General features: G+C 46.6%; 1 protein-coding gene across 2 annotated transcripts in view; it reads right to left on the bottom strand.

The window, feature by feature from the left end:
• Positions 1-13,108: 13,108 nt before the first annotated feature.
• SRD5A1 (steroid 5 alpha-reductase 1) overlaps positions 13,109-20,299 on the bottom strand; it is a 53,444-nt gene continuing 46,253 nt past the window's right edge. For both annotated transcript variants that reach the window (XM_034761508.1, XM_034761506.1), the window contains one exon: positions 13,109-18,489. In XM_034761508.1, coding sequence (XP_034617399.1) covers positions 18,423-18,489 — 67 coding nt within the window. In that variant the 3' untranslated portion in view covers positions 13,109-18,422. The remainder of the gene's footprint in view (positions 18,490-20,299) is intronic.

Raw genomic sequence — 20,299 nt, 5'->3', positions numbered from 1 at the left:
GGCAAGGATTTTAAGACAAATTGATCCAGCAGATTATGCTATTAAGATATCTGAGGAGAGAACCTGTAGGACAGTTTGCCATGTGAATCTTCTTATAAAGTGGGATGAGAGAGACCCCCCCCCAACAATCCAGTATCAACTATTTCAGCAGAATGTCATCCCAATAGTGTGAGTAGTTATGCCCAACTTCGTAATACTAATGGCATATTAGAGACCCTCTCTTGTGGGGTTTGTCACAGGGTGACTAGCTCTTTTAGAAGGAAAGCTGGGTTCAGTCTACCCTGTGAATAATACTGGTGAGCCAGCCTGACCAGGTAGTTCTTTAGGGCTTAAATGATAATAGGCAGCTGTGTCTCATAGGAAGCTTATTACAGCATAGGAAGGGGAGAAGAATCAGTTTGGAAGGAATTAGATCCCTGTAGAGAGTAAAGGAAACCAGGTCTGGGGAGGTTCTTTGTGGTAAGGGTAATAGAAGACTGGTGAACTGTCCCAGATCCAGGGAGGATAGCTGTGCAGGGTGGAGGTTGTGGTTTTGGACTGGTGAGAACTGCATCCCTGCTCTAGGCAGAGAGATGAGAGATTTTCTTTAAAGGAAAAATCAGATTGTTTGAAGGACTCTCAACTCCAGGGACAGAAGTGGGACCACAGCCCTTAGGCCTTGTCTATACTACAAAGTTAGGTTGACCTATGTGTGCATATGTCTACACTCTAATTTCTTGCAGGCTGATGTAAGCCCCCTATTACAGTAATGCAGTAAAACCACCTCTCTACTGGCATAGAGGTATAATTGACCTACAGAGGTCGATACAGTGCGAATATAACCAACATTACCAAACAATGTTTTCTTGGGATCTGTATTCCAAAGGGATATGCCATTATGCTTCAGTTAAATCACGGGTAATTATAAATTTGGATTTACCCAAGCAATAATTCATTCTTTAGTTCTGAGCATAGTGTAGGAGTCAAATTTAGAAATGCTATTAATTATTCTACTGTCAATATAAAAGCTTATCTGCCCATCTTTGGTACTTTTACTTTTGTTGATCTCCATGCACTCACAGATAGTTCTCTCACACCCAACTTCAACATACTGGTCTCTTGAGCTACTGCAGACTTCTGGTTTTCCAGACTCCAATTATATATCTGACAAATTGGTTTATATTCCCCTGTGTCTATTACATGCTCTACATAGTGGATTTTCCCATAGGTACTTACAAATAAATAAAATGGTTACTTACCTTTCTGTAACTGTTGTTCTTCGAGATGTGTTGCTCATATCTATTCCAGTTAGGTGTGTGCGCATGCCGCGTGCACAAATGTCAGAAACTTTTACCCTAGCAGCTACCCATTGGGCCGGCTGGGGAGCCCCCTGGAGTGGTGCCGATATGGCAATCCATCTAAGCCCCTGCTGGCCCGACCCCCCTTCAGTTCCTTCTTGCCGGCTACTCCGACAGAGGGGAAGGTGGGGGGGAATGGAATAGATATGAGCAACACATCTCGAAGAACAACAGTTACAGAAAGGTAAGTAACCGTTTTTTCTTCTTCGAATGATTGTTCATATCAATTCCAGTTAAGTGACTCCCAAGCCTTACCTCGGAGGTGGGGTCGGAGTCAATGAACCACAAATTGAAGGATCACTCTGCCAAAGGCTACATCATCCCCAGAGTGCTGGACGATGGCACAGTGGGACGTGAAGGTCTGAACCGAGGCCCACGTGGCAGCCCTGCAGATTTCCTGGAGAGGAATGTGTGCCAGAAAGGCAGCTGATGACACCTAAGCTCTCGTGGAGTGAGCTGTAACAGCAGGCGGAGGGACGTTTGCCAGGTTATAGCAAGCACGAATGCACCCGGTGATCCACGAAGATATTTGTTGAGAGGAAACCGGGGCACCTTTCATCTGCTCTGCAATGGCAACAAACAACTGGGTTGTTTTACGAAAGGGCTTTGTCCAGTCTATATAGAAGGCAAGTGCCCTTCTAACATTGAGAGAATGGAGGAGTTGTTCACGTAGGTCAGTATGCGGTTTTGGGTAGAAAACCGGTAGGAAGATATCCTGGCTGATGTGGAAGCAGGACACCACTTTTGGTAGGAAGGCCAGGTGAGGTCTTAGTTGGACTTTATCTTTATGCAAGATGGTATAGAGCGGTTCACACGTGAGAGCCCATAGTTTGGCGACTCGATGTGTGGAAGTGATGGCCACTAGGAAGGCGACCTTCCAGGAGAGAGAGAGAGAGAGACAAGAGAGCAGGTGGCCAGCGGCTTGAAAGGAGGGCCCATAAGGCAGGAGAGGACCAAGATGAGGTCCCATGCAGGCACGGGTGGCTTCATTGGAGGATGGATTTTCTCCAGGCCTTTGAGAAAATGCCGCACGACCAGATGTTCAAACACTGAACGCCCCGCCGCGCCTGGATGGAACGGAGAAATGGCCACAAGGTGGACCTTAAGGGATCCAAAGGCTAGGTGCTGGTCCTTTAGGGACATCAGGTAGTCCAAAATGCATGAAATGGAAGCCTGGAGCGTGGCCACCTTCCGCTGAGCGCACCAGCTGGAAAACCTCTTCCATTTAGCCTCGTAGGTAAGCCTAGTCGACGGCTTGCGACTTTCCAGAAGCACCTCCAGGCTGTGAGATGGAGCGACTGGAGGTCCGGGTGAAGGAGATGGCCGTGATTCTGGGATATGAGGTTGGGGTCAAGAGGAAGACATAGGGGAGCCTGAATTGACAGGTCCAGCAGAGTCGGATACCAACACTGACGTGGCCAGGCAGGGGCTACCAGTATTACATCTGCCTTGTCCCGGTGGATCTTGAGGAGCACCTTGTGAACCAACGGGAACGGTGGGAAGGCATACAGCAACTGGCCCGACCACGTAATCTGGAAGGCATCCGCTAACGAGCCCAGGCTGTGACTCCGGAAGGAGCAGAAGGCTGGGCACTTTTTGTTGGTCTGCGAAGCAAACAAGTCGATTCGGGGAAACCCCCAGGTGCGGAAAACGGAATGAATGACATCCGGGCGTATGGACCATTTGTGAGTCAGAAAACGCCTGCTCAAAGTATCTGCCAGGACGTTCTGGACGCCCGGCAGGTACAAGGCCTGAAGGTTGATGGAGTGGACTACGGAGAAGTCCCACAGAGAGAGGGCTTCTTGGCAGAGCGGCGGTGACTGGGCTCTGCCTTGCTTGTTCAGGTAGAACATGGCTGTGGTGTTGTCCATTAGGACTGCTACGCAGTGACCCCGCAAATGGGGAAGAAAGGCTTGGCACGCAAGGCAGATTGCCCTGACTCTCTGATATTGATGTGCAGCGGCAGCTCACTCTCGTGCCATAAGCCCTGCGTTGTCAGGCTGCCGAGGTGGGCTCCCCATCCCAGGGCAGACGAGTCTGTAACTAGAGTCAGAGTGGGCTGGGGGTGATGAAATGGGACCCCGGCACCCACCATCTGAGGGTCCAGCCACCACTGCTGGTCGAGTGGGACTGTGAGGACCATGTCTAGGCTGTCACGTCCTGGTCGATAGGCAGACGCCAGCCACACCTGAAGCTGCCTGAGCCTGGCATGTTGCGCAACATATGTGCAGGACGCCATGTGACCCAGCAGCCTGAGACACTGCCTTGCTGTAGTGGTCGGAAACTTGCAGAGGCTGGTAATTATGCCTGCTATAGCCAGGCACTGTGCCTCTGGAAGGAAGGCTCTCACTTGGTTTACATCCTGGACCGCTCCTATAAACTCTATTGTTTGTGTAGGGGCGAGGACGGACTTGCTGAGCTTTACCATGATGCTGAAGCGAGTGAACATGTCCAGTTGTGTACCTGCAACTGCACGTGATGATGAGACTGGCCCCGTATAAGCCAGTCGTCCAGGTACGGGAAGACGTGCACGTGGTGTCAGCGGAGGAAAGCAGCCACAACCGCCACACACTTGGTAAAGACATGGGGGGGCTGTGCACAAGCCAAATGGGAGGGCTGTGAATTGATAGTGTGTCTTGCCCACCACGAAACGGAGGAAATGTCTGCAAGGCGGGACAATCAAAATGTGAAAGTACGTGTCTTTAATATCGAGGGCAGCATACCAGTCTCCAGGGTCCAGTGAAGGGATGATAGTGGCTAAGGAGACAATACGGAACTTCAGGTTGACGATGTACTTGTTGAGCTCCCTGAGGTCCAGAATAGGTCTTAGGCCTCCTTTGCCTTGGGTACAAGGAAGTAGCAGGAGTAGAAACCCTTGCCCCTGAACTCCTGAGGAACTTCCTCCACTGCCCCCAGAGCGAGGAGGGACTGAATCTTCTGGATGAGGAGTTGCTCGTGAGAAGGGTCCCTGAAGAGGGATGGGGAGGGGATGTTGGAATGGAACTGGATAGAATATCCCATTTGCACCGTGCGGAGGACCCAACGGTCCAAGGTAATATGGGACCAGGCATGGTAGAAACTGGATAGACGATTTAGAAAGGGATGACTGTCCTGGGTGAGAACTGGTAGTCTGTCCTCTGGCGCACCTTCAAAATGGGCACTTAGGGCCCGGGGGTGGCTTAGACTGTCCTTGGCCTTGTCCAGAGGGAGGACGAGATGGCCTATGTCAGGAGTATCTGTTCCTCCGATGAGAAAGGTCCTGCCTCGGTCTTGGAGGGAAAGGCTGTTGCTGGGTGGTCTGTGGCCTAAAGGGCTTCCTCTAGGTAACCGGGGTATGCATACCTAAGGACTTAATGGTGTTTCTTGTGTCCTTTAAGGTATGCAGGCGGGAGTCAGTTTGATCTGCAAACAAGCCCTGGCCATTGAAAGGGAGGTCCTGGATGGTATGCTGGACCTCAGGTGGAATGCTGGAGGACTGAAGCCAGGCATTCCGCCGCATAGCTATTCCTGACGCCAGGGTACGCGCAGCCACATCCGCAGCATCGAGGGAACCCGGGAGGGAAGTCCTAGCAACCAGCTTACCCTCCTCAGGAATGGCCCCCAGTTCTGTATGAGCCTCTGCTGGGAGAAGATCTTGGAACTTAAAGGCCGCAGACCAAGAATTAAAATTGTACCTACTGAAGATCACCAGCTGGTTAGTGATCCGCAGCGAGAGATGCCCAGTAGAATAAACTTTTCTCCCCAAAAGGTCCAGCCGTTTCATGTCTTTTGATTTGGGAGCAGGCCCCTGCTGGCCCTGTCTCTCCCTGGCATTTACCGCATCTACCACCAGCGAACATGGGGCAGGGTGAGTAAACAGATACTCATAACCCCTGGTGGGAACAAAGTACTTTCGTTCCACCCCTTTAGCTGTGGGAGGGATGGAGGCCGGGGTCTGCCAGAGGGACTTTGCATTATTCTGTATGGTTTTGTTCATGGGAAGGGCCACCCTGGAGGGCTCTTCTGGGCCTAGAATGTCCACCATGGGGTCCTCATCCTCCACAACCTCCTCAATTTGGAGGTTCTTATTGAGGGCCACACACCTCAACAGCTCCTGGAGGACCCTAAAGTCCATAGGGGTGGTCCAGATGTGGACGTGCCAGCCACAGCCTTGTCAGGGGAGAATGAGGATGACTCCACCGGCAGGACAGGTGCGGATGGAACATCCTGATCAGACGTGGGTGGCTCCTCCTGGGGAGCTGGAGTAGCCTCTTTTGGAGGTGCTGGATCCACAGTTTTGTATGTGTCAGGAGGAGGATGGCTAAGGGTTGCCTCAGGAGGCCTATTGCTCAAGCAAGACTGTGGCCGGGCAACTGGGGGAGCACCCTGGGCTTGATGGTATGCCCAGGGTGTCCAAAATTGCCACTGGGGTTGCCAGTGGGTTGCTGGAGGGACTTGACCGAGGCTTCCTGGGCCACAGTGAGGGATGTCCGAGACCCCAGATGTTCTCTCTGATCTGCCAGAAGGAGATCTGGACTGCGACAGCCAAGAGGGGGCAGTGCGGGAGTGGATCAATGCAGGCACAGAGTCTCCTGGCAGATGTGGGTTACGCGGTGATCAGCGCTGGGAGGCTGATCGTGACCGCGAGCGGTGCCGGGAAATTGAGCGGTGCCACGACCAGGAGCGGTGTCAAGCCGGAGAGCGGTGCCGCCGTGGCGATCTCTGACTCAGGGGTTGGGAACCCACAGCTCGTTGGAGCGAATGGTGCTGCGAGGTCACAGATCGAGATCTGGGCCTTGAGCGGGACCATGTATGCACAGTCAAAAACGACCTCGAGTGTGAGCGGCTCCGAGGTTCGAGACTGCGGGATCAGTGCCGTGAGTCATACCGGTGCCGTGAGTCAGACCGAGACCTGGGGCGGTGCCGGGACTCAGAACGGCACCGGGACTCCGAGCGGGGTTGAGATGCTGGTCCGGGGGCTGACAGCCAGAACATCACTGGCTTGCCCTTGGATGGCACTGGGGCCTGAATTGGGGCTGGTGTCAGGGCCGGAAGCACCGGAGCCGTCATCTCTATGAGGCCTCTCGCCGCCTCGAAGGTGTTTGGCGTGGAAGGAAGAATGATCTCTTCCACTTGCACCATCTCGTGTGGAGGGGTGGTCTGAAGAGATCGAGGCATGGTTACTTGATCAGAGGTCTGTCCAGGGTCTTGCACCGCCGGGCCCGTGACAACTGTCTCGATTCTACGAGAAGGTTGTCCCACAGCTTGTTTCTTGGCAGCAGCTGGGGAATGGGAGCGGTGCCGAGGTGGGCGTTTTTGTGGCCCGGGAGAACGCTGGTCCCGAGATGAGCACGGGATCTTCTGTGGTGTTGGAGCCGGTACTGCCGGAGGGGCACTCCGCACCAAGGTGCTTGGGCCCATGTCTTGAGAGGGCCGCAGGGCCAACTCCATGAGGAGCTGCCGAAGACAGAACTCCCTCTCCTTACGCATTCGAGGTTTGAATGCTTTACAAATTTTGTACTTGTCTGCTTGATGGCCCTCCCCCAGACACCTGAGACAAGAATCGTGGGGGTCGCCCGTGGACATGGGCCTGCTGCAAGACTTGAAGCTCTGAGATGGCATGCCCCAGAGCCCCGCAGGTCAGTCGTTGACAAGACCACCCTTTAACAGCTAAACTACACTTAATACTATAAAAGAAAGATTAACACTTACTAACTACTAACTATTTACAACGAAATTAAGAGAGAACACTAGGGATAAATGGAACACTTGAAAAGACAAGAGACCACTGTTCCAACAACCGTCACAGCCCCCTTCCTGGGGGCTGCCAATAAGTTCAAGACAGGCTTCATAGGGGAGAACACCCTTTTATTCCACAATGAATCCACCAAGTTAGAAAAGAAAACCTTTAACTAAGGCCATGTCTAACACTACAAACTTTGTTCACCAAGTTACATTAGCTAACTCCCTCTTGATGTCCAAAGTACGTAGATATTCTTCCTTTTACATTAGCCACGGTACAATCTGAACTGATGGACAGCTGTGTCCCCTCAAATCTCCAGCATGGGATGCCTTTTACCCTGCTTCTCTGTGAGACTAACTACTCCTGGTCTGCTCACACACAGCCTCTAGCATGTAAATCACTCCCAGCTACACTGTATGAGTGCTATAGCCAGCCACTCAAGAATTACATTTTAGGGCAACATCAGCAAACTCCCAGTGTGACGTTCTCCTCTGGTGTTACCCGGACCGGTGATCTTCTAGGTCACTCCAATCCTTGACTCTGGGAGCCAGCCTTACCCTGCTCTGCTGTGAGAACCCTCACTCCTGGGCTGTTCACACACTGCCTCTGGCACGTAAGCTGCTCCTTGGATTGTGCAACCAAATGACACTAGCCAGTATCTCTGGTCCCAGACACAACCCTAGGACCCTCCCTCTTGCAGTGTCCAGTTATGCCCGCTGGATGCTGCAAGCTTATATGAGTTCGTCAATTTAACAAAGAAATTGATATGTACCAGGCTTGTTATCCCAAGGAGAGCCTCAGACACGCTTCAAACCAAACACACTACTTCAGATAGAATAAACAAAGAAATGTATTAACTACAAAGATAGATTTTAAGTGATATTAAGTGATAGGCAGAAAGTCAGAGTGGTTACCAAAATGAAATAAAATATAAGCACGCAGTTTAAACTCTCAACCCTATTAGACTGGGCAACATCTAGATTAAGCAGTTTTTCTCACCCCACCAGATACTGCAGTCCTTAATATACAGGTTTGCCCAGTTTAAGGAACAATCTCCTCTGCTGGAGTCTTGTCTTCTTTTCAGTGTCTTGCTTGCAGTGAAAATGGGGGCAGGAGAAGGGCCCAGTATGTGTCCACTCTGTTTTATACCCTCAGTCTATGTACTTGGGGAGCACAAGTCCAGGCATGTCTGGGGGGCACTGCTGAGTCTCTCCAAGCAAGGCTGAGCAATTGCCCTGGTGTTGCCTCATGCAGGTGAGTCATTGCATTGTAGCTCCTTTGCTGGACAATGGCTGTTGATGGGTTGTTTGACACCCCGCACGGGCATTGGTTACTTTGCTTGCGGTTGCCTCCGGGGGGCTAATAACTGGCTGATTCCCCAACTTGCAGCATGTTTTAGTGACCACCATACAACACAATTCTCATAACTTCATATGCATTAATGATACACATATATGGATAGATAAATGACTTTCAGCAGATCATAACCTTTCCCCTGATACCTTACAAAGCAGGGTTGGGCAAACTATGGCCTGCGGGCTGGATCCAGCCCATGGGATTGCCACCCCCGTGGCACTACGGGCCCTGTGCCGCTCCCGGAAGTGGCCGGCACCACGTGCCTGCGGCCCCTGTGGGGGCAGAGAGCACCACACGCTGCCCTCACCTGTGGCTTCCACACCCAGAGCTCCCATTGGTCGCGGTTCTCTGTTCCTGACCAGTGGGAGTTGTGGGAGGCGGTGCCTGCAGGCGAGGGCAGTGTACAGAGCCCTCTGCCCCCCTTCCCCGCCAGGGGCCACAGGGACATGGTGCCGGCCGCTTCCAGGAGTGGTGCGGGGCCAGGGCAGGCAGGGAGCCTGCCTTAGTGACATGGTGCTGCTGCCATCCCAGAGCCACTCCAGGTAATTGGCACCCCGAACCCTTCCTGCACCCCGCACCCCAACCCCTTGCCCTGAGCCCCATGCCATACCCTGCCTGCACCCAACCCCCTGCCCTGAGCCCCCTCCCACATTCCACACCCTTCCTGAGCCCCCTCCTCCGCCCCAACCCCTTGTCCTGAGCCTCTTCCTGCACACCTCAGCCCCCCACTCCCCACACTCCCTCCTGCACCCCAACACCCTGCCCCAGACCTACATTCATGGCCCTACATGCAATTGCCCCACCCAGATGTGGCCCTCAGGCCAAAAAGTTTGCCCACCCCTGTTACAAGGCATGCTTTATATGCAAGATCGCGATTATATGAAAATGAGGAATATGGGGGTTACAGTACACTCCCCCAAGGTATTGAATGTCACACCCAGTCCCAGACTTTCCCCCAGAAATGTGTATCTTGTACTGCCCCGCACCCTCCTGCACAATAGAAGTTCATATAAAGTCAGGCATTAATTAATAGAAAATGATATGCACAAATATTGTTATCTCAAAGGCAGTTTCCCAAACACTTCAAGCCAAAACACATTGGTATAGATAACACAATGAACTAAATTTATTAACTACAGAAAGATCTATTTTAAGTGAGTACAAGTAATGAGGCATATAAGTCAGAATAGGTTACAAGGAAACAAAAGGTAAAATGCAACTAATACCTAACTTAACAAGCTAAGTGAATACAAACCGAAGGTCTCTCACCAAATATTCCAGCAGTCTTACTGGCTGAACCCTGTTTCATTCAGGATCTCCCGTGCGCCCCCTTCCCCCCCACAGTCCAATGCTGCTTCCTTTGTTCTTCGGGGGTTGATTATGCCGTGGGTAGACAGCAAGGGAGAAATAATTTGGGGCATCTGTCCTCTCCACATCTAGCCCTTTCTTCTGTGCAAGAATCCTCTCCAGATGATGTTCAGAAGACAGAAAATCTGTGGGCAGGTACCTTAGGTTGCGTTGTCAAAATATAGCTATTTTGTCCACACCCTCTCTTTTGCCAAAGAGTGGCCACTTAACCAGATGGTGGTCCATTTGACAACTAGTTGAGGTGTTGACTAGTCTTTCTTCTCTGGGGAATTTGTTTGTGACTGTCCTCCAGAACATGTTGGAATGTGCCTTGGTAATATTATACAATGGAATCTTGTATCGTTACATACAATGTTGCCACACATATTTTACAAGGACAAATCATGAATTTACACAGTATGCTTTGTAAAATGGGTGAACATAGGGGTACAGACTATCACACCCAAGTGTAGTTTCAGGAAGAATATAGATATATTGTCTGATTTAAATAAATGCTAACACAACTTTAAATAAAAGCTAACTTTAACTTTAGTTAAAAACTTAGGGTGAGGATGCAAGGCTACCTTATCCTTACAGAATACTGTAAAAGGAGGATCTGCCTGTATCTCACAGACACCATCCTGGCCAATCTAATGGCTATGAGGAAACCAATCTTTTGACTTAATGGAGTCCAAGAGAAAGTAGCCAAGGGCTCAAATGGCGGGCTCATAAGCACCACATAGACAACAGCTGAGGTCCTAAAGTGGCAGCAAATTCTTAATAGGTGGGAAAGCTTGAGAAAGCTAACAGCTACATCTGTCAAACGATTAAAAAAAATTGCAGTTAATCATGAGATTAAAAAAAAATCACGATTAATCACAGTTTTAATCACACTGTTAAGCAATAATAGAATACCAATTTAAATTTATTATAAATATTTTTGGATATTTTTCAAGATTTTCAAATATACTGATTTCAATTACCACAAAGAATACAAAGTGTACAGTGTTCACTTTATATATGCACCATAAAAAAAGATAAAAGAAATAGTATTTTTCAATTCACTTCTTACACGTACTGTAATGCAATCTCTTTATAGTGAAAGTGCAACTTACAGACTTAGAATTATTTTTTTTACATAACTGTACTCAAAAACAAAATAATGTAAAACAGTGGTCCCCAAACTTTTCATGATCATATCTTCCCCTTACCTCTGTCTGTGCTCTCCTCACCCCGCCCCCCAGGAGCTGGGGCTGAGAGCAGGGGCGCAGACAGGTGTAAGGCTGGGGCCACAGATGGGGGTAGGGCTGGGACCAGGAGTGGAGCAGGGCTGAGGGTGGGGTTGCAGCTGGGGGCCGAGGCTGGAGGTGGGGCTGGGAGCAGAAGCTGCAGCCGGGCTGCAGTCAGGGGCCAACACTGAGGGTGGGGCTAGGGACGGGAGCTGGGGTCGTGGCTGGAAGTGGGGCTGGGTGGCGCTCTCTCCCCGACACTATCAGAGCTGGCCTGGATCCCACCGCACCCCCCTGAATGTTCCTCTGTGCCCCCTAGGGGGGCATGCCCCACAGTTTGGAGACCTCTGATGTAAAACTTTGGAGCCTACAAGTCCAGTATGTCTTACTTCTTGTTCAGCCAAAGAAGGTACCAATATGAGATTTCTAAAGATAGCTACAGCACTCGATCCAAGGTTTAAGAATCTGAAGTGCCTTCCAAAATCTCAGAGGGACGAGCTGTGGAACGTGCTGTCAGAAGTCTTAAAAGAGCAACACTCTGATGCGGAAACTACAGAAACCGATTCACCAAAAAAGAAAATCAATATTTTGTTGGTGGCATCTGACTTAGATGATGAAAATGAAGATGCATTGGACTGCACTGCTTTGGATTGTTATCATGGAGAACCCATCATCAGCATAGAGCCATGTCCTCTGGAATGATGGTCAAAGCATGAAGGGGCATATGAATATTTAGCATATCTGGCATGTAAATACCTTAGAATGCCAGCTACAACACTGACATGGAATCATAGGGACCTCAAGAGGTCATCTAGTCCAGTCCCCTGCACTCAAGGCAGGACTAAGTATTATCTAAACCATCCTTGACAGGTGTTTGTCTAACCTGCTCTTAAAACATCTCCATGTTCTGCAACCTCCCTAGGCAATTTATTCCAGTGCTTAACCACCCTGATGGTTACCAAGTTTTTCCTAACGTCCAACCTAAACTGCCCTTGCTGCAATTTAAGACCATTGCTTCTTGTACTATCCTCAGAGGTTAATGAGAAACATTTTTCTCCCTCCTCCTTGTAACAACTGTTTATATACTTAGAAATTGTTACTATCTCCCCTCAGTCTTCTCTTCTCCAGACTGAACAAACCCATATTTTTTCCATCTTCCCTCATAGGTCATGTTTTCTAGACCTTTAATCATTTTTGTTGCTCTTCTCTGGACTTTCTCCAACTTGTCCACAGCTTTCCTGAAATGTGGCACCCAGAACTGGACACAATACTCCAGTTGAGGCCTAATCAGTGTGGAGCAGAGCAGAATTACTTCTTGTGTCTTGCTTACAACACTCCTGCTAATACATCCCAGAATGATGTTTGCTTTTTTTGCAATGGTGTTACACTGTTGATACATATTTAGCTTGTGATCCACTATGACCCCCAGATCCCTTTCTGCAGTACTCCTTCCTAGGCAGTCATTTCCCATTTTGTATGCGTACAACTGATTGCTCCTTCCTAAGCGGAGTATTTTGCATTTGTCCTTATTGAATTTCTTCCTGTTTACTTCAGACTATTTCTTCAGTTTGTCCAGATTATTTTGAATTTTAATCCTATACTCCAAAGCACTTGCAACCCCTCCCAGCTTGGTATTGTCAACAAACTTTATAAGTGTACTCTCTATGCCATTGTCTAAATCATTGATATTGAACAGAACTGGACTCAGAACTGATCCCTGTGGGTCTCCTCCTGATATGCCCTTCCATCTTGACTATGAACCACTAGTAACTATTCTCTGGGAATGGTTGTTTGTCTTAGCGATTGGCTGAACAAGAAGAAGGACTGAATAGACTTGTATGCTTTAAAGTTTTACATTATTTTGTTTTTCAGTGCAGTTATTAAAATTTTTTTACATTAATAAGTTGCACTTTCACAATAAAGAGATTTCACTACAGTACTTGTATGAGGTGAATTGAAAAAAAATGAATTTAGTTTATCTTCTTTACAGTGAAAATATTTGTCATAAAAACAAAGTTATCACTGTACACTTTGTATTCTGTGCTGTAATTGAAATAAATATATTTGAAAATCTAGAAAAAACATCCAAATATATATAATACATTTATTTTGGCATTCCATTATTGTTTATCAGTGAAATTAAAACTAAACTATTTTTTAATCTAGTTAATTTGTTTTGCATTAATCGCTTGCGTTAACTGCGGTTAATTGATAGCCTTGCTAGCAACCATGGGGTTGGAAGATACCAATCTACTATCCATCCCCCCATAGAAGGGAGTGATTGCTGCAAAGTGAATCTTTAGAAAACTCACTGAAAGACCTGAGGACTTGAAATGTAAGAGGTAGTCTAAAATGTCCTGGATTCTTGCTTAAACAGGTTGTATCCCCCCAGGCAATGGACCAAGCAGAGAACCTTTACTAGTTGGCCAGTAAGCAGACATAATTGATTGTTTCCTACTGTTGGACAGAATCTCTTGAACCACCAGGGAATACTCCCACACTTTATCTAGACTCTCAACAGCCATTCCGAGAGGTGGAGACTGATGGATCTGGATGTAGCATTTGACCGTGTTCCTGTGATAAAAGGTCTGGGAGGAGCGGGAGAGAAAGAGGAGGTTGAACTAAGAGAGAGAGAGAAGATTCAAAAACCAATACTCCCTTGGCCAAACCAGGGCCATCGGGATTAATCTGGCATGGTCTCGCTTCAATTTGTGAATGATCTGCGGGATGAGAGGGATCAGGGAAAGGTGTGCACTAAATCACCAGTTCTCTTCTATGTGAAGGCATCAGTGAGGAAGCCTGGACTATGGGAGGCCTGAGAACAAAACTGATGACACTCCTGTTGTCTTTTGTAGCAAACAGGTTGACTGAAGATCCCATATGTGAAAGGTGGGCCTCACTGTCAGATCTATGGAATTTTTCCATTCCTTTCTCCTTTCATTTAGTCAGTGAGTGGCACAGCTCTGAAAAACAAGTAAAAAAGGTTTTCCCTATAGCAGGTTCAATTGTTGTAGTGCTAGAATTAGATGACCTTTTCTGGGGCCTCTGTCTCTTTTAGGAGAGACATACTGTGTCTGGGAAGACAGAAAAGTTGTCTGTGACAGTGATCAGAATATTGCTGTGGGGGCTTATACTGATCCTTCTTAGAGGCTGGAGGATAAATTCTCAGAGCGCAGAGAGCTGTTTGTGAATCTTTAAAAGAGTGAAACACCTCATCTCTCTAGTTTGAAAATAAAAACAGTCCATTAAAAGATAGATCATCAATAGATCATTGGATATCTGATGCTATTCCAGAATTAAATAACCATGGTGCACTCCTCATGATGATTGCAGAGGCCATTGCTCTGGAGGTCTCATTAACTGCCATGACAACTAAGGAGTTTGGTTCAAACAGAAACACTCAAACCCTAGGAAGGGACACTATCATTTTTCCATTCGCTTGGCTGTTGGGGCTAGCGATGCCAGTGTGTGCCACATAGATTTGGCCAGTTGTAATAGGGCATCATTAATAGGGAAGGCAACCCTTCTAGGGCTGAAGCCTGGAGGATGGCCGCCAATTTGTACCAGCTCAGCTTGAATACTCAGAGTTGCAACCACTCTCTTGAGCAATTCCTGGTAGGACATGAACTGGAACTGAAGAATCTGAAGTCAGGGCCACTGAATCGTACATGGATGGTGATGACGGGGCTGCTGGAGCTGAAGATACTTTGAGGTACATGCTGGTTCTCAGGGAAACTGTTAGCCACAGAGAATAATCCAGAAGGAATGTCATCCTGAGCTTCCACAATAGGCTGGACTGTGGCTTGGGCCATCTCCAGATAAGGGGATCTTACATCCAACTTATGTGGAGATCTGGCTCTATGGCAAGAGGTGTTCCAGGGGGCCACTGCAACACAAGGCACAGCATAATAGGTCAATGTATCACAGGCCAGGTAGGTCTGTCCCTACTACAGGAATGGATCTGCTCTTGGTATCAACACTTAACTTCCTGCGTGTTTGGATGATGTATGTGATCTCTTTAGCTGAGGTGGGGCAGGAAAAGAGCTGGAGGACTCTGACCCAGAGTGAGAAGAGCTGTTTGAATAATCAATAGGGATGGGTGGGGGTGTCACCCAACCTGGTGGCATCACTGGAAAACCTGAGTTGTCCACTCTCCAATATGGAAAAGTTAACGTTGGTACTGTGGTTGGCATTGTATTTGGTCCTGAGAGGAAACTGCAGGAGGTAGATGGTCTTATAATTGGGTCCAGTACAAAGGATGGGTCCTTTTTTGGTGTTGAGGGGTCAGAATTTGGTCCCCAATCAGAGGAAGCTACCGGTACTGAGGACTCTGGTAGCAAGGTTGATGTTGTAGATGGTGCCGAGAGCAGGGGATGTCTTGGTATTGACCTAGACTGCATAAGCACCATATGCAGAACCTGCCTCTTCATCAGTACCTGAACTGAAGGCAATCTCCATCCCAGAGATGAAGAGGACAGAGTTTGGGTACCATCCCCGCACTGACATCCATGGTAGTGGGCATAATGGTACAGATAGACAAAGGAAACCTGAGGATGCTGGAGTTTCCACAGGTACTGGACTCGGTGGCCACCCTGTAGATGGTTCCAGAGTCAACAGTACAGCACAAGGATCCTCCACTGGGGAGACACAGGTTGGCATCTCTAGGTACCAGAGTTTTGCTGACAGTGATCCCCTGCTTTTGATGAAAAGGAGGACTAATCCTTCCTTGATTTCTGGCAGCACCAGTCCATTTTATGGATTCTCATTTGAGGGACATGCAGGAATGATGAACAATCCCTTTCCTGCCTCTATCACTGATCAGACTGTTGGGACTGTCCCCAACTCCTGCAGAGGTAGAGGATCCTCCTGAGATGATGTCTAGGGACAGTTAATTGAGCAGCTGGAAGAGGATCCCAGTGCTGAGGCAGTCTCACAGCCTGTTCTAGCAGGTGTTGCTTTAAAAGAAGGTTTCTTGCAACCTGTGTCCTTTCCTTATAGGAATGACAGCTACTGCACTTTGCCTTTATGTGCCCCTTTCCAAGGCACACCAAGCAGCACATGTGTGGGTTACTGTTAGGATCAGAGACCTCACATGCCGGGCAATGCTTGAAGCCCAGGGAATGGTGCATAACATTCAGTGCTGCCCCCCAAAAACTAACTATACAACTAAATATACTAATAAACTAACTAACGCTAACTTAAACTATTGGTGCTAACTGCAAGTAACTATTTACACTACTGAAGACTGAGTCACAAACTGTGATGCAGCAGGGAAATTGTTAGGAGAATCCAACACAGGGAGTTCCAACTCAAGATACAGGTGGTAAGAAGGAACTGAGTGGAGTCAGGATGCTGCCACCCTTATATAGCCTCAGGAAGGGCTATGAGAAGGTACAGCTGTGGCAAAAAAAGTCTCCAGCTTGCAGTGTGCAAGACACCAACACACCAGTGTGGAATACACATCTGCACAAACTTGAAGAACCAGTGGTATCATACTTTCCGATCACTTTGCACTCCCAGTTAAATAAACGGAAGTCAGATGAGGCATTAAATCTTAGAAAATCATTAAATCTTCCGACAATGGAACCAAACTTTTTTAAAAACTGTTTTTTTCCTTCTATATGCCTCTCCACTTTCTGGTTGAATCTGTCAAACACAGCACCTACTCAGAAGGAAACAAATTTTTTAAAAGTTTTTATTAACCACCTGCCAAAATCCAAAAATGACAAACAGTACAGCAAAGTTGCTTTAGAGGGAAGGAGATGGTGAGGGAGGTTAATTTCAGTGTGGGTAGGCAAAGGCTGCCTTGTTGGTCTGAAATGGGAGGCAGGTAGACTCAAATTATGTTGGAATTAAGATAAGGCTTTAAAGAAGGCAATACAGCTAAGCTTTGTTTGTCTTCAAAGCAGCACTTAAGATCTAAAGAGTGTCCAGGCAGATTGAGAATATTTAAAAGGCAACTTCCAAAGAAAATGAAAACAACCCTCCTCCCCTGACCCCACCCAAAAAAGAGAAACTGGGCTTGTGCCTTTCCTTGGGATTTATATAAAGAAAAAAATTGTTAAAACACTTTCTGCTTGTTTTTTACATTAAAGATTCAGGACTTTTCTACTGTAAAAGACTATGGAGACTGGAGAAGTAGGAATATCACAAGAGAAAGGAGACTGAAAGCTGAGCAATTGGGAAGAGAAGGGATTTTTAAATCGCTATTTAAAACTCCATTTACTTTTAGTCCCTATTTAAAACCCAGCAATTAAGTCTCTGTTTAAGATTCAACAGCCCTACTCTTTCAGTTAAGGTACTGGAACTCTCATGAATGTTTACTGTGAGCTCACAGAGGTTCTTCAGCAAATCTAGGAAAGGAGAACAGACTTGACATTATTAAGGTAAAAAACAAGTATTCAAAAATCCAGTTCTCTTTGGAAAACAGGTGTCATCCATACACTTATCATAAAGTAAAAACATTTTTGAAAAATTCTTTATAGTTCTTAGGAGATGAGGTTTGTTATTTTAGGCAAGCCAGAAAACAGTGCTACCCAAAACTACTAAAAGTGTCGGTTAAAGACCCTAAACCTCCTAAAACAGAAATAGATACCAAATGTAAACTTTAAAAGTCATTAGAATGTCAGCGGGGACTGGTAAAAAATTAAGGCAAATCCTTTACCAGTAACACTAATATTTCTCATATGAAAAATAAAAAGCAGAACAAAGAGTAGAATGGAAAAAATAAGGAAAGTAGAACATGTCATGGAAGTGGGTGAGAAGCCACCCACTGAAAAGTACCTGAGAGAGTTATTAATCTGGAGGAAGAAGTAAATCTTAACCCATTATTTGCCAAAGTTACTGCTACTGTCATAAGTAGTGCATGTAGTGTTAACAGTGTTCTATTGTTTGTGCCTGCACAGATGTGCGGGGGCTGAGGATAGCTCTCACCACTACTCCTTGCTCAGTGGCTAGGCATAATACTGAGTACAAAGACTACATTTAGTGACACTACTAGCACTAGATTATCTGGGGGGGTGAGGCAAGTCAATCCTGTGTTTGTGTGGGGGTAGATAGTGCACAAGCATCCACTGATATGGTGCAATATGAGATCTTGGAGGTATTGTGCCTGGCTGAGGCAGAAACGGCAACAGGTAGAGGCAGGATAAGAAGCAATACAGACACCACTGTAGTTCCAATGATGAAGATATGATCTTATTAAGGCGGTTATTACACTATGCTCCAAATAGGAACAGGATGGCTGACTCTTCTGTCACTATGGCCTCATCCATCCGTTGTATTTTATATGTTAGGAAACCAAACAAAAGTGATACTGAAAATGTTAAAAGAAAACCTTTAGGCTAACTTGTTGGGAGTTGTTTGTCAACTGAATATTTTCAGAATAGCAACCACCATCATTCAAAGTCAGCCAACTCCATTATTCACACCTCAGAGCACAAATGGAATCACAATCTTCCTGGACTTTGGGTAGTCTTCAAATTTCTCACGATACCATCTGAAAAAACAAGCCACTTGAATTAGTATTCATCATCAAAATACTACAAAAGAGACTAAATTATTGTAGGAAACTGCCAGAGAAACATTTATAGCAATATAAATCTAAGTGGATTAATCTACAAAGGAACATCTCCAGGCTTCACTTCATGTGCAGAACTCCTATTTTAAAATTACCACACCCATCCTCATGAGATCAGAGTGCTGACTACAAAAATTAAATCAAACCTATGATTGCCAACAATGGTGAAATCAAATTAATGACAGTGGTGTGTGTGGAGCAAGGGCAAGTGGGTGGCCCAACATCATAACAAGTAGATAATGTACCACAGCAAGTGCCCAGATTCCATTACAAGATGGATATATAGGGATGATAAAAGTGAAGTGGGTAGATTTTAGAGCAGCTACAAGAAACGACATGAGGAAAGACTGACAGGTTGGAACAATAGTACCTTCCTCTAGGTAAGATCTATATGAACTCTCATAAGAATTTAGATATACCAATTCAGATTGCTGGTGAGAAACAAAACAAATCATGAGGCTTAAGCATCTCCAAACCTGGAAAAAGACCCAGGCTTATTTTGGTAGTATTGTAAACAGGGCTTTGGAGCTGTGCTCTGGCTCTGCTCCAGCTCCAGGCAAAAATCTGCAGCTCCACTGCTCCGAGCTCCGCTCCAAAGCCCTGATTGTAAAAGATTTGTCAGCTCTCACATTACTACACTCTCAGAAGGGACACCATCAATTTCAAAACAAGACCATTTTAAAAAAATGAGTTAAGTGTTTTGAGTTACTACACCTGTCCTGGGGTCCTTGTTTTACAAACACATTTTCCTGTTTTAAAAATATTTTTCTGCCCCTTCTTGCTGTGTGAAAGACTCACACATCCTGGGGAAATGGGATCAGATTTAATCTGGTCTCCTCACAGGTGCAGGTGTTCATATTACCAGATCCAACAGCAGGATCAGGGTCTAAATAATTATTATGGGGAAACATTAAAACTGATTACACCCAAAAGACTGTCAAGTGCACAAAAATAAATAATTTTGGCATAATTTTTCTCCACTCTTTCATTTAGGTTTCCCCCCGCCCCCATATCCCCTCCTGCTTGTTTTCTGTACCACTTTCCCCCCCCTCCTTCTCAACCTTTTCTACCTTTCACCAGGCTCTCTGCGCAAAAAGTTTGCAAAAGGGAACTGGCAAGGATTATTCAGTTTTCTTCTTCTTTGAAGGCATTGGTAAAAGCTTGATGTAGGAGGAAACTGGAAAAATCCTAGGCAATTTGCCTTGGCAAACTATTTATACCTGATTGTGTTTATATTGAGCTTTAGGAACTCTAGCCACAATTGATCTCACATCACTGCAGCTCGACAGTGCTAGCACCTTATGAAAGTGCTAGTGTAGAGCAGCGGTAGCAGGGTGGATTTGATTTAGTCAGGAAGACTCGATTTAATCATGGATTTTCTACATAAAAGTGCATTCTTGTTGGTTATCATAACCTTAATACATATCTTCACAACTCAGAGATAGATGAAGGTTTAATTTTTAGAAGGTACACACTAGACATTTTTAAAGTGATTTATTTTGAAAACTTTTCAGATTAGTTTTACAGCTATATCAGAAAATGAATGATTGTTTGGGTATTTCATTTACCAAAGGTAATTGAAAGGACAGTCACCTGTTCCGTAACTGGCGTTCTTCGAATGATTGCTCCTGTGTATTCCACAGTAGGTGTACGTGCTCACCACGTGCACTGGTGCCGGAAGCTTTTCCCTTAGCAGCATCCGTAGTGGGGGAGCACCACTGCGACCCCT

Source organism: Trachemys scripta, chromosome 2 (assembly GCF_013100865.1).
Source record: "Trachemys scripta elegans isolate TJP31775 chromosome 2, CAS_Tse_1.0, whole genome shotgun sequence".
In the NCBI taxonomy this organism is placed as follows: Eukaryota; Metazoa; Chordata; order Testudines; family Emydidae; genus Trachemys; species Trachemys scripta.
This window is presented reverse-complemented; position numbering and strand designations above follow the sequence as displayed.